General features: G+C 39.4%; 1 protein-coding gene across 2 annotated transcripts in view; it reads left to right on the top strand.

Moving 5' to 3' along the window:
• Positions 1-10,416, top strand: part of wnt7bb (wingless-type MMTV integration site family, member 7Bb) — a 46,999-nt gene extending 36,583 nt beyond the window's left edge. For both annotated transcript variants that reach the window (XM_012880323.3, XM_012880314.3), the window contains exons 3-4: positions 3,282-3,553; positions 8,847-10,416. In XM_012880323.3, coding sequence (XP_012735777.1) covers positions 3,282-3,553; positions 8,847-9,326 — 752 coding nt within the window. In that variant the 3' untranslated portion in view covers positions 9,327-10,416. The remainder of the gene's footprint in view (positions 1-3,281; positions 3,554-8,846) is intronic.
• Positions 10,417-13,312: the final 2,896 nt, after the last annotated feature.

The following is a 13,312-nucleotide window of genomic DNA, read 5'->3' as shown; positions in this document are numbered from 1 at the left end:
CACAAATAAAACATTGAGCTTAAATCCAAAGTTCCACTTCTAAATTAACAGATTTGTTTTGACCAGACTGTTTTCCGACCCCAGGCCCGTCGGGGGGTAAAAACATCCTCATCTTGCGTCCCCCCGTGAACAACAGTGCTGAACAGGCCCAGAAATGTGGTGAGGCTGTAAGGCTTGGGGAACCACCCTTTCTCTGGAAACTACCTTTGTCCTGTTTTAGCGTTACAGTGTCGGTCTGTTTGCGCATCTATGTGCAAAATAATTTCTTAACAGTCAATGTGTGTCAGGGTGGAGGACAGTGTGAGTATTTAGTGTATTTTTATTATGTGGCCAGTCACTTTGTGGTGCATACATGTACATTACATTTGTGCCATTTGTATGTGTGTGTGTGTGTGTGTGTGTGTGTGTGTGTGTGTGTGTGTGTGTGTGTGTGTGTGTGTGTGTGTGAGGTAGGGGCAGCAGAAAGTTACCACAAGCTAGTGGGGCACAGCTCCGCTGCTAACCAAAAAAAGCAAGCGGTTGTGAGTCAGTCCCATCTGGGCAAACCTGTGGCCACCAAATTAGCTGCTGAGTGCCAACCCCAGGATGGGAAATTAACAGCCGCTTTGGGTGAAAAGATGTTGGGGAGTTCAGAAAATACCCCTGAGACTTGAATGAGAGGTGTAAAAAGCCCATCTGTGGAGGAAATCAGCTGTAAAACAGCTGCAAATGGCATCATAAATACACTATAATTAGCAGTACATAAAAATGAATTAGCCTTTTTTATTTAAGAGAGTCATAAAACAAAGTACAAAAGGCAAAATAATCACTAAAGGGAAGCAGTGGTACGATAGTAACAACTTTGAACCTTAGCTTGTATCAGACTGCAATGATGTTTATTAACTTTCTCTAACTAAATATTTATAAACTCCTCATTCAGAAAATTATGCAGGTAACCTCGTTTCTCCTCTTACTGTTAAAGCCATTTAGATTTTGCTTATCTTAAAGTTCAAAAATTCGCTGCTGCAGATCATATAAAATCAAATACACACGTACATTCATGGATACTTTCCTGGATTTGGTGGTTGACATTGTTGATGTGTCTGCAACTAAATTGTGTTGAGTATCGATAGCTAATGGTGAATAATGTTAAGGGACTAAACCAGACTTAGTTAACTGCTGTGTAAACACTGTGGGGTCAGACTGCTACACACTTGGTTTTCATTCACTGAGCCTTGTTCTGCTGGAGGTTTTCCTCCCTGTTAAAGGGGAGTTTTCCTCTCCACTGTCACTTCATGCATGCTCAGTATGAAGGATGTGGCTGGTGAAATCAAGACTCACTGGTTGAGGCTACAAATTGTAGCATCAGTTTCTCTATTTATCTCAGCTGACAGGAGAGGTCTTTTGTCTCTGTAGCCCAAGTTGCTTCCAGGTTTGACACAATGTCCGATCAGAAATAGATTTCCACTTTCCAAGGTTGTTATGAGTGGTAAGTTGAGCTACATTAAACCTTCTATAATGTTGATCAAGTCTCTTCATTCTCCTGTCTTCTGACATCAAAAAAGTTGTTTTTGTCCTCACACCTGCAGCTCGATAGATATTTTCTCTTTTTCGGTTCATTATCACATGACAGTCAAAAGTCAGGCAGTCCCCTTTCTTCCTTGTTTCAATGATCTGTTTGAGCTTCAGCAATGGTTTAACTGGATAAATGCACTGAGTTGCGGTGATCTGATTGGCTGATTTCCTATTTTAATTAATTAGCAGTTCAGCTGCTGTACGTAAAACAGTGCAAACTCCCACTCCCCATATGATAATATTGAAAGTGAAAGTTTGACCTCACTAAAGCCAAAAAGGTTCCCCTGAGCTCCAGGATTAAGCTTTTTAAAACTCATCTCTGCTTCATAGACTTTGCTTATGGATACATATTGTGCTTTCCTGTATTTCATGACTGTGATTTTTTATTTTGGGTGATGCTTCTCAACCAAATATTCTACAGCGTTCATGTTGATCTTTAACATGAAGGAACACAATGTTATGAATTACCATGTTGTTTTAACTTTCAAAACAATAGTGTTAGTAGGTTCCACTCTACTCCTCAGAAAACCATTAAGCGTAGAGTTGGAGATTTCTCCGAAATGTAAGTACGTTTCTTTTTCAATAACTGCGCATGCGCAAGACCTTATTACCTGCTCTACTGCTACTTAGGGATTTCACGTGAAAAAAATCTCCCAAAGCAAAAGATATGTGAATAATTTGTTTAATTTATAACAAAGAAACAGTTTTGACCTGTTGTTTATCTCTTAGTTTTTTTATGTTTTAAGTAAAGGTTGTTGAAAAAACAGCATATTAAAGTTTTTTTTTGTTTTTTCGTTCGGTCTAAAAAATATATATAACCACATTTTTAAATGTTTTAAAACTTCCCCATGCATGGATAATATACTGGGATCTTTCTACAGAGGTCACACTTTTACGGGATATCACAGACTCGAAGATGGATGAATGAATGAATGGAGGGGCTGATGGAGGGATGGGCAGAAAAATGGATGGATGGAGAGATAAAACTTTGAAACACCAAGACAAGGAATAGGGCTAGGAAAGTCTAAAAATCTGTGTAGTTTTCCATCTATTGCTTCCCTTATCCTTTATCCATAAGATACCTAAATCAGATTCCATAATTGTACATACTTTTCCAGAGTGCTCTGTGCTGGAAACGTTTTAAAAAGATGGCTGCAGGGACAAAGCACAGGATACGCTTGAGCTGTACACCACCTGAAAGAAGCATTAATACTACCTATGTAGATTTAGCTGCCGTTGTTGTCTTGTGAACACCTTGTCACTTCCCCTTTGGACATGGTAGAGTGATCCCTTCCATGTAATTGAGGTGTGCATGAGTGGGGCCGTGGAACCTGCAGACCCCAGCTGTGTGCAGTGTGGACAGCAGAACAAGGTGCTCCTGCAGAGGAATTCAGCACTTTGGACAGCACCTAGAAAAGCTCTCCCCACTCTGGAATTCTGATTGTGCACTCTCGCAGGCTTGGCCCAAGGATTCTGCGGTCAGAAATGTAACCACATTTGTACCAAGGTGCAGGAGGGAAGCTGCTCAGGGCAGAGAAGGAAAATGGGGTGATTCATTAAGATGGTGTGCCAAATTTAGAATCTATTTATAACATAATAATTACTTTCAATGACTTAACGAGACTTGCCAGAAATATTGTACTTACTGTATTTTATTGACCCTCCTAATGTTTGCTTTTAAAACTATTGCTATTTTTTCTAAAAACAATCTACCGTCTTTCTTTTAGGCAGCCGGGAAGCAGCTTTCACCTATGCCATCACGGCAGCAGGGGTGGCCCATGCGATCACAGCTGCCTGCAGCCAGGGCAACCTGAGCCAGTGCGGCTGCGACCGGGAGAAGCAGGGCTACTACAATCAGGAGGAAGGCTGGAAGTGGGGAGGCTGCTCGGCTGACATCAAGTATGGCATCGAGTTCTCACGGCGCTTCGTGGACGCCCGGGAGATTAAAAAGACTTCCCGTCGCCTCATGAACTTGCATAACAACGAGGCGGGCAGAAAGGTAAAGATCCTTTCCCAGAACCTCACACTTCTCAGGCCGCTTGAAAAGAAAGGCACACTTAATTTCAAGCCAGAAGATATGAGGTCATGAAACACAGGATGAAGACAATTGTTTTAATGTCATCGTTTCATACTCACAAAAAAAAAAAAGGTTTACAACTCTGGGTGTATGTGGGGGTTAGTGTCAAGTCTTCTGAAGCTTCTAACAACTTTACTTTCAGGATGCCTTATATTTAGCTCCATCCCCACAGCATGCTGCCATCTACATATTTTACGGAAAGGCTTTGCAGTTTTGGTTTCTGCAGAAGAAATATGAAAATATACGTTCTCTCTACAATTTTCCAGGAAAGTCAGACTTGTCGAGTGCAGTATGAATAGATGTCCTCTCAACGCATTATCCCACCTGAGTAAAAGGTCTCTGCATCTCCCCCAGAGTTACAATGGGCAGAATACAAATGCATGCCACCGTTTTTAGTTTTTCATATGTAAAATTAATCTAAGCAAAATATCCTTTTCCTTCTACTCCCCTACACACAGTTATGCACTGCTTTATATATGTATATTTCATAAAATTCCCTAAAAATACATAGAGGCTCTTTAGGTATCATTGTTAAAGTGATTGATCAACAATGTAATGTTTCAGCAGCTGGTTCTGCTCAAGCCAATTGCCGTCACTTGTTCACTTTTTGATTTAGGATTGTCTGAGAATACCCATGAAGATAAAAATAAAGAAAAAATCCTAAAGTCATCAATAAAAGGAATAAAATGAATGATCTAATTGATAGCACTGTTTCTTTTCTATTTGGGGGAAATGTAGCCTGCTCATTAGTTGACAGATGGAAGACCTTCTTTGCAGTTCTGCTCATGGAATCATGAAGTGGGAAGTCAGGAAGTGGATATTATTGCAGTTGTCTGCACAATACCAAAACATGTCACTCCCATTTGTCTGTGTCTATTCATGGTGTGAAAGCAGGCTGACAATGACGGTGTTAGCAGAGCAGACTGATCAGGGCCAGTGCTGGTGGATGCCAGGGTGCTGGCATGCTGGGCTGCCAGGGTGGGCGCTGTTTTTGGTCTCACCCTGGGCCTCAGACACTCTATTTCCAGTATTTCAGAGTATTTTTCAAGGTTTTGATGTAAAGAGATAGAAGAAGATTTTTGTGATTGGTTCCTACGAGCTTGCTTAATGGAACTGGTTTTACTGTGCAACTATCAGCTAAATCAGTGGTGTCAGGTAGTGTCTATCTTAAACTGGGATTAATAATTGGTGATGCTTGGGCATAATACATTTTAGGTAGAGTTTTACTGCGGGACAGTGAAAATGTACTAGAATTTTATATTATGTCTCAATACAAGGTGGTCCTAAAACTTTATGTTTAGTAGGATTTAGAACTAGAGATGATCAAATGAACTCAAGGCTTTAATCTTTAATTTCACAGTTTGAAGAACTTGGTCAAAGCCCTTAAATACTCCTTTCGTGTCCCTAGGGGTCAACAATTAAACCGTGTTAGTTGGGCTATCTGCTCTGGTAGCCTACAGTCAGCTGTTTTCAACCTGCTGTTTGTTGCTTGCAGTTATCTTAAAAAGAGTGACAGGTGGTACTCCTTTAGTTTCACCATAATGACGTTCCAAACAGCTGACTTTGTCTGTCTTGTACAGAAGAAAAAAGGTGTGCGTTTATCTGACGCTGTACAGGAACCGGTGAGGAAATTGTAGCGGTGTGATATTCTGTTCTGTAAGGCTGGAGAAAATTACATTCACTTTCTCTGGGATCTCATAAGACGTACTTTCAACAGGAACAGTACACTGTATTGCCCAACAGTGCTATAAACTCAATACAATTCTTTAACATAGCTAAATATTTTGAGGTAATCAGTTTCATAAAATATTTTTAGTTCATTGAACCTGTTGGGGTTTACAGTGTATGATGGAAAATTTGTTTTGAGACTAACTTTACAAAACATTGTGATATACTAGAAACTGACCAATGCCTAATTGTGACATAATATTTTCTCACACACCCATAACCTATGTGATATAACTTTCCTTTCTCTGACAATTTCGCTATTGTTTCTATGCAAGTCTATTAACTTTTTGTACATTTGAATCATTTGTCATGACGTATTTACATTGTTTTATTTCATTCTTACTCTATAAGAAGACTTTTTTCCCTTTATGGAGAGGAAGTGTACAGTAAACCAATCACTTTTGCATTTGGTCTATAGCTAGTAGCCTAAAATACATATTTTACATCTTAAAGTGAATTGCACTTGCAAAGTCAATTCCATCAACACAAAATGTCTTTTTTTTCTGCCTTACTTGTGGCATCAAATGCCACAAATGTTTGGTTAAAAAAAAGTCCTTTCTTGACTAATATATTTATTGTCTATAATAAAATTTGTGATTCTTATGAGAGAAGAAACTGTGGCTAAGACGGGATGAGATTTTTTTTTTCCAAACACTAATATGGGCCATCATTAAAACAGAAGACTATAATTACAAGATTGTATTCAGTGACCAAACCGAATGTAAAAGAACACCCAGTAAAACACCACACTGCTTAAATCTTGCAGGGTTGTGAGGGTTGTGGGGCTGTTTGACAAGCAATCTTGAGATGGGACTCTGGTCATGCTGGACTAATCAGTAACAGATCGGAGGCTTTGATCAACGTAGTTTAAGTAAATGTTTCCATGCATCTGTCAGGCTCTCTATGCCAGGCATTCCTTGTGGGTTTTGTGCTGCGCATTTTTGGAAATCCTCACTCTGAATCAACATCCGCGGCAAATCTGACAGCTGACCCTGGCTTTTATGTAGCCCGGGGAACTCATGCTTTTTCAATCAAACGTCTTTAAACTGGGAAACTGTGACCACATTGGTGCATAGACAAGACTGACAAAGATACTGAACGTCACTTGTGAATGTTCATAAGTGTTGGACAGAAGGGATGACTTGTGCCTCTGGAAAGGCTGAGTGCCAGGAAAAAGCTGCACAACCAACCAACATATTATACAAAAAGTCAAATGCTTGGTTCAGGCAAGTTGAGGGTTCCTAATTGGGTTAAAGGCCTCATGTCAGACTATTATAGATGTGTTAATAGGAGCCATTTGAACTCCACTCCCTTGTTTCTATGTGCCTACAAGAATGATTCAGCGCAAACTCAACAAAATACAGTTTTTCTTGTGAGTGTTTTAAGTTTTAAGTGGCAGAACACAGCAGTCATCACATCCTCAGAGGCTAGTGGACTTTTCTTCATAGTTGCCACATGTGGTAGATAACCACAAAGAAACACATGAATCAGGTCTTAAGAGGGAAGTGTCTCCACCTAACATTCGATCATTAGATTTAAATCTGAACCTAAAAAACAAAAACAAAATCTTTTTCGGCACGTCCAGTTGTTTACTAATTTAATTACCAGTATATTATTCAAGGCATCACATAAAGTTCCCCTTCAAATTGTGAACCCATAATTGAGCTGATCTCTGTTTGGATTTCCATGTGCAACACATTTCCTGAAACAATATTCTTGATTTAACTCTTTCAGGATGACTGATGGCTTATTTTCCTCTGTGACTGATGTGGTTTAGAGAAGATAGAGAAAATTACAGGATGGGACATTACTAGTGCATACAATTTACCCTCTTTCAGGACAGGCTGTTACTTGTAGAGTGGAGAATTAAGATGTGTTTGGATTTGCTCACCAAGATCAGCAGTCATCCAGACTGACAGCATCTGATGAAGTGCCTGTGGCTGCAAGTGATCAGCACCATCATCATCATCTACTGGAAATGTCAGCAAAAACATAAAATGCATTTTTTTTCTTTTTTGGGGGGGTGTTATGAATTGGCATTAAGCCTTTTATTGTAGGTTTGTAAAGAATAATCCCGGTTTCAGCTTCCCCTGCCAAAACATAGCATGGCATTTAATATTGAGAGTTTTTTTCAGCCTGAGAAGATCTCAGAGGTGTTGTGCACATAGGTTACACAATGCTATGTCAGTAACTGTAAACAACACCTTTTCACTACGTAGTAATCGTTGTGGAAAAGACAGTGCCATGAGGCATTCAAAAATCTTGTTTTATGCCAAAGATTGCTAGTTAGTAACTAAAAGTGGGTGATCGACTGCTTGGTTAATCACTTGATTGGTTTGTTAATATCTTAATTAGTAGGGTAATTGGCTACTTGTTGATTGGTTTGTTAAATATTTTGGTTAGATGTTATGTTGAAATAGTTGGCTAGATCTTTAGCCAGTTGGTAAATGGACTGAACTTATATAGCGCTTTTCCAGTCATGCTGACCACCCAAAGCGCTGTACACTATAGCCACATTCACCCAGATGCACGCATTTATTTTCTGGTCTTATTATTCTGGTCTTATTTCTTTCTACTGAGGCCTTCCTCTTCTCCTCATAAACATGAATGCGGTTCAGTTTATGCGACCATTTTCAAAGTATACAGTGAGAGCAGCGGAGCTACAATGAACGGCTAACACCGGAGCTAACCTCTAAGCTAACCAGCTACATAAACACTAGCAGTGCGCATGCTCAGCAAGCAAGCGGAAATTAGCAAGGGACAACCACGCACATCGGTGTAACGTGAGCGCGTCAGAGTGATTGGAGTGTGAGACAACCAATAGATAAGCCGATTTCCCTGGAACTTGAGGGGGCGTGGGCAGGACCACAACTCTGACCAATCTCTGCCATTTGGTCCGAATGACAGGATTGGTCAACGTTCTTACAGGCCTGCAGCTCTCATAGACATCTAATTTTCCATTCTCCCTTTTCTGAATACGCAATATATTTACTACTCTCAGGATGGAAGGACCTTTTCACCCAATATAACAAAAAGTGTTTCTGAACAGGATTACCAACGATAGCTTTAATGGTTGGTTGATTTACCCTGGTGTGGGTTAATTTATTGATTGGTTAGATTATTGCTAGATTAGTTTATTTTCGCTTGTTTGATTGATTATTTAATTGTCTGGTTTAATTCAGACATCTACCATGTTTATTTTTTTGCTTTATTTCTCTGTATAATTACCAACGATAAGTTTAATGGTTACCAACGATAGCTTTAATGGTTGGTTGATTTACCCTGGTGTGGGTTAATTTATTGATTGGTTAGATTATTTCTAGATTAGTTTATTTTCGCTTGTTTGATTGATTATTCAATTGTCTGGTTTAATTCAGACATCTACCATGTTTAACAGTTAGAGTATATACACATTTTCAAACAAGTGGAAGCTTGGTGACATGCATTTGTTTACTGTAGCTGTTTCATCTTCTCTGTCACTCTGCAGGTTTTGGAAGAAAGGATGAAGCTAGAGTGCAAGTGTCACGGCGTTTCCGGCTCCTGCACCACCAAAACCTGCTGGACGACGCTTCCGAAGTTCCGAGAGATTGGCTACGTACTCAAGGAAAAGTACAACGAAGCCGTACACGTGGAGGTTGTTCGGGCTAGCCGGCTACGGCAGCCCACCCACCTCAAAGTAAAGCAGACTCAGGGCTACCGCAAGCCCATGGAGACAGACCTAGTTTACATTGAGAGGTCACCAAACTACTGCGAGGAGGACGCAGCCACGGGGAGCGTGGGCACCCAGGGACGCCTGTGCAACCGCACTTCGCCACACACTGACGGCTGTGACCTCATGTGCTGCGGTCGCGGCTACAATACACACCAGTACACCAAAGTGTGGCAGTGCAACTGTAAGTTCCAGTGGTGCTGCTTCGTCAAGTGCAACACGTGCAGTGAGAGGACGGAGGTTTTCACCTGCAAATAAGGCTGCATTGAATGTCACCATCAGAAGGTGAAGCACCGAGGACTAGTTGAATAAAGACCCGACAGAGCGAGATATCCGCACGTCTTCGAGCAACGAGAGATTGTATAACTAAACAAATGGAATTTACTCTATCAGCTCTTTGTGGCATCGTTTTGCACAGCAGAATCTATCTAATTGCTTTTCAGAAAGTAATTGCTAAATATCAGTAGGTAATAGCCCAGAACTTTACTATCAGATAGGGATTGTGCTCATGTACTGATGTATCCACCACTAAGCTGGGATTATCCATACAGAAGGAGGCCCTCCCCGGGAACTGTGATTCGCAGTTTGGGAAATATGTGTGTCGTTTGTTTGAGAGACTTGCACGAAGAGGAACTCAGAGAAGCAATAAGATCACAAGAATGGCCACAGCTGATGTGAGGTGACTGGGAAAGATCTGTCAAATCTATGATTTAAAAAAACAAACAACTTGTATAGAGCTTGTTGTGTTTCCACTAAATTAACTGAATCTTGACTCGCACCCTCTGGATTGTCTGGGGCCGGTGTCAGAGGCCGAGAAATGAAGAACATTTTGTAAGTGTGGTGCAATGTGTTGCGCCAAAGTTTGGGTGGCGAACTCTGTTAAACCCTTTGCTGCCAACTGGAATATGGTGGAGAATGTTAGTTTTCCAGTAACACTGGAACTGTCTGTTCTGAACACTGAAAATAAATTGTCTATTTATGTTATAGTATCGTAAAACAAAGCACTAACGGGTAGAGATGTCTTTTTTTGTACTAAATGTAATGAAAAACACTTTCTAGAAACTATCAGAAGATGACCAGGCCATTTCTAAAGTATTACCTTAACTTTTAGAGAGAAAAAAAAGCTTTCATTGCTACTGTTGTGCTGACAACAAAATACATAATTCCAGACTTCATAGTTTTAAGTTTCTGTTTTTCCTTTCTAAGCCTACGCCTAAAAATTCACATTTTCATCTGGGGGTGTACAGCAGTAGCTAACAGAACAGAATTGCCATCAATTAAGGTACTCCAAATGGTCACTGCTAAACGACAGAAATATGATAATAAAACATAACTGCTAAAAAAAGTTTTACATTTTAAAGATGTGTGCTTCAATGTCATTGAAAAAGTTCATTCACGTTAGTGATTCAGTGATGAAGTGAAACCCATACATTAAATGCTGAGATTAATTTTGCACAGTGATGCATCAAATGATTATGGTTCGTAGCTGATGAGAACCCATTAGAGTAACTCAGAATAATTTAATATTACCTAGAACCAATGTTTAAAATAATATTTTAATACAGAAACGTTACTTAATGGTCATGCTTTGGCTAACACAACAATGAGAAGACTCCTGCCTTGACAGCTGTCCAGCAGACAATCACCAACATCCGCGAGAGAGATCACAGCGAAAGAAGCTGCGAAAGAACCAGGTGCAGGGGATGGAAAGATTGTGGTAAAAAAACAAGAGCTGGGGCGCCAGGGATAAACTCAGCGTAAAAAAGACTGTAAAACAAAGCCTGTTCGAGAGTTTGGGTAAGATTCATACGACTGCAGCATGTGCTTAAACAGCCAAAGCTCACAGTTGTATCCAGGACAGGGGCTACAACTTTCACTGTCCTTATGTTAAGTCATTTATGAACCAAAGACAACTTCAGCCTATTACAGGGGTTATGAGAAAATGGACTAAACTGTTGCTCATGCTGATTAAGACAATGCAACGTAGACTTCCTTGATACCTCAGCAGAGCCACAGAATAATCACCGCCATGCCATGCCGAATTCAAGAAAAAGCAGATATCCAACTCCTATATTACAAAGTACACAGAAATACCTTTCAGTGGGAGAAAGTTTGATACATAACATTTTTCATTGGTTTTATGTGATACTTTTCTGAGAAACACAATTTTAAGATTTAATTACCTGTAGATATATTCATCAAAATGTATCAAAAAACCGGTGTTTTTCACAGCCTTTACAATCAGATTATTTTATTAATATAGGGAATTCTATCAGTACCAAGAAGATTATTCTTATTTTATATTTTATATTATTATTATTATTATTATTATTATTATTATTATTATTATTAATGCCATAATACAAAACCATGGTAAACATGGAATGCATACACATTTTTTAAATTATGTACGATTTCAGCCTAATTTTTGAATACGAAGGATTAGTGTTATGTATTATGGGATATTATAACTGCATTTCTCATACATTTGAGGTGTAGTAGATCAGGTTAGATAAATGCAAATATAAACGAGTAAGGATGTAGACTGTTAAATAACATACTGCTATTCCACATTCAGTATACTAAAAGGAAATCATGTCCTGATCATTTTTTGTAATGAAAAAAGCTGATTTTCTTTTGATTTAATGATGCACTGCATTATGAAACATATGCAGACTTATCCCTGAACCCTGTGGAGTAAGAACTCCACATTCTTCATCTATTGCTTCTGCATGTCCGTACAAGACATTTTCTTTTCGGTGTTTAGTTGCCAGTTTCGACTGTTCCAACAAGCTTCCCAAGCTATTATTTGCATAACTTTTTCCTCTTTGAAGGAAAACACACACACACACACACACACATAGACAGACACAAACATACATAAAAACACACACAGCTGGCAGCCCGAATCAGGGGAATCATAAATCATTAAAAATTAAACCTAAATAAATCAAGCACTCAGCTGACTGCGATGTTATTTTGTGCACAGCATATGTTCATAATATACTGCGGTCATACATCCTGATTGTGGTCCGCATGGAAGAAACAGTCCTGTTTTTTTTTCTCTGCTCGCATGTAGAAAGGTTTTCATCTCTATGAAATGTGACCAGACTCACAATAACGATGAACAATAAGCACAGATAATAGGAAACAACTGATGTTCATACACAAGAGACACTGTTGGAAAGAGAAGAATATCTGTAAATATCTGTGATGATCAGAATTTGTTTCGAGGATGTAACCCTAATATTGACCAAGAAAAAAAACGATACTGTTGCAACTCTATAAAACACAGCAGAAAAGATTTCTAACCTATGTTTTTGTCACTGTCTCGCATTAAATCCCATCCAGCTTTCCTGTATTAGGTCAGTTAGGATTAATGAGTGATTCTTCTTTAAAGAATATTTTTATTACTGTTCACAAATTCAAAAGTTTAGACACATTTCTTTAGGATCTGGTAGAATTCCCTTTAAACTGTATGACTTGGGTCAAACCTTTTGGACGTCCTTTCAGAAATGTCTTAGTAGTTTGCTGGTCTAAGTCTAAGTCTAAGTCTAACTTTTGGGCACATTTCTTCAGAACTGGTTTAACTGAGAAAGGCATGTAGGCCGCCTTGCTCATACACATCTTTTTATCTTTCTTGAACAATGTCTCTGGGACTGAGATCAGGACTTTGTGATGGCCACTTTAAACAACACTGATTTTATTGTTCTATCTACTAATTTGGTTGGATGCGTGGAGTCATTGGAGTCAATCTGGAAGATCCATCCATGCCCAAAATTCAGCTTCCTGGATAATTTGTTGTTATTTCCTTATAATGCTCTTTCCTCAAGATGCCATGTGCTTCGTGAACTGCACCAGTCGTTCCTGCAGCGAAACACACGCAACTGGATGAAACCACCCCTGTATTTCACAAATGGGAGGGGTTTCTCGAACTTAAGTGTGTTACCATTTCTCCTCCAAATGTAATGAATGACATTTTGGCCAAATATTTCAGTTTTATTTTTATCAGACCTCAGAACATGTCTTCATATATTGAGGAGGGAATTGGCAAACAGGAATCTGTCTTTTAAATCTTTTTTTTTTTTTTGGAGTAATGGCATCTTCTGTCCTACCAACACATGCTGGTAGACAACTGGTTTCCCTGGGGATAATGGCCCAATCACCTTCAGTAAGCATCTTCACTAGGTCTTTTGCTTTTCCTCTGCTGTCGGTATGCACATTTCGAACCAAAACGTGTTCCT

This window comes from Fundulus heteroclitus, unplaced genomic scaffold (genome assembly GCF_011125445.2).
Source record: "Fundulus heteroclitus isolate FHET01 unplaced genomic scaffold, MU-UCD_Fhet_4.1 scaffold_52, whole genome shotgun sequence".
Classification (NCBI taxonomy): Eukaryota; Metazoa; Chordata; class Actinopteri; order Cyprinodontiformes; family Fundulidae; genus Fundulus; species Fundulus heteroclitus.
Note: the sequence above shows the minus strand (reverse complement) of the source record. Positions and strands in the feature narration are given on the sequence as shown.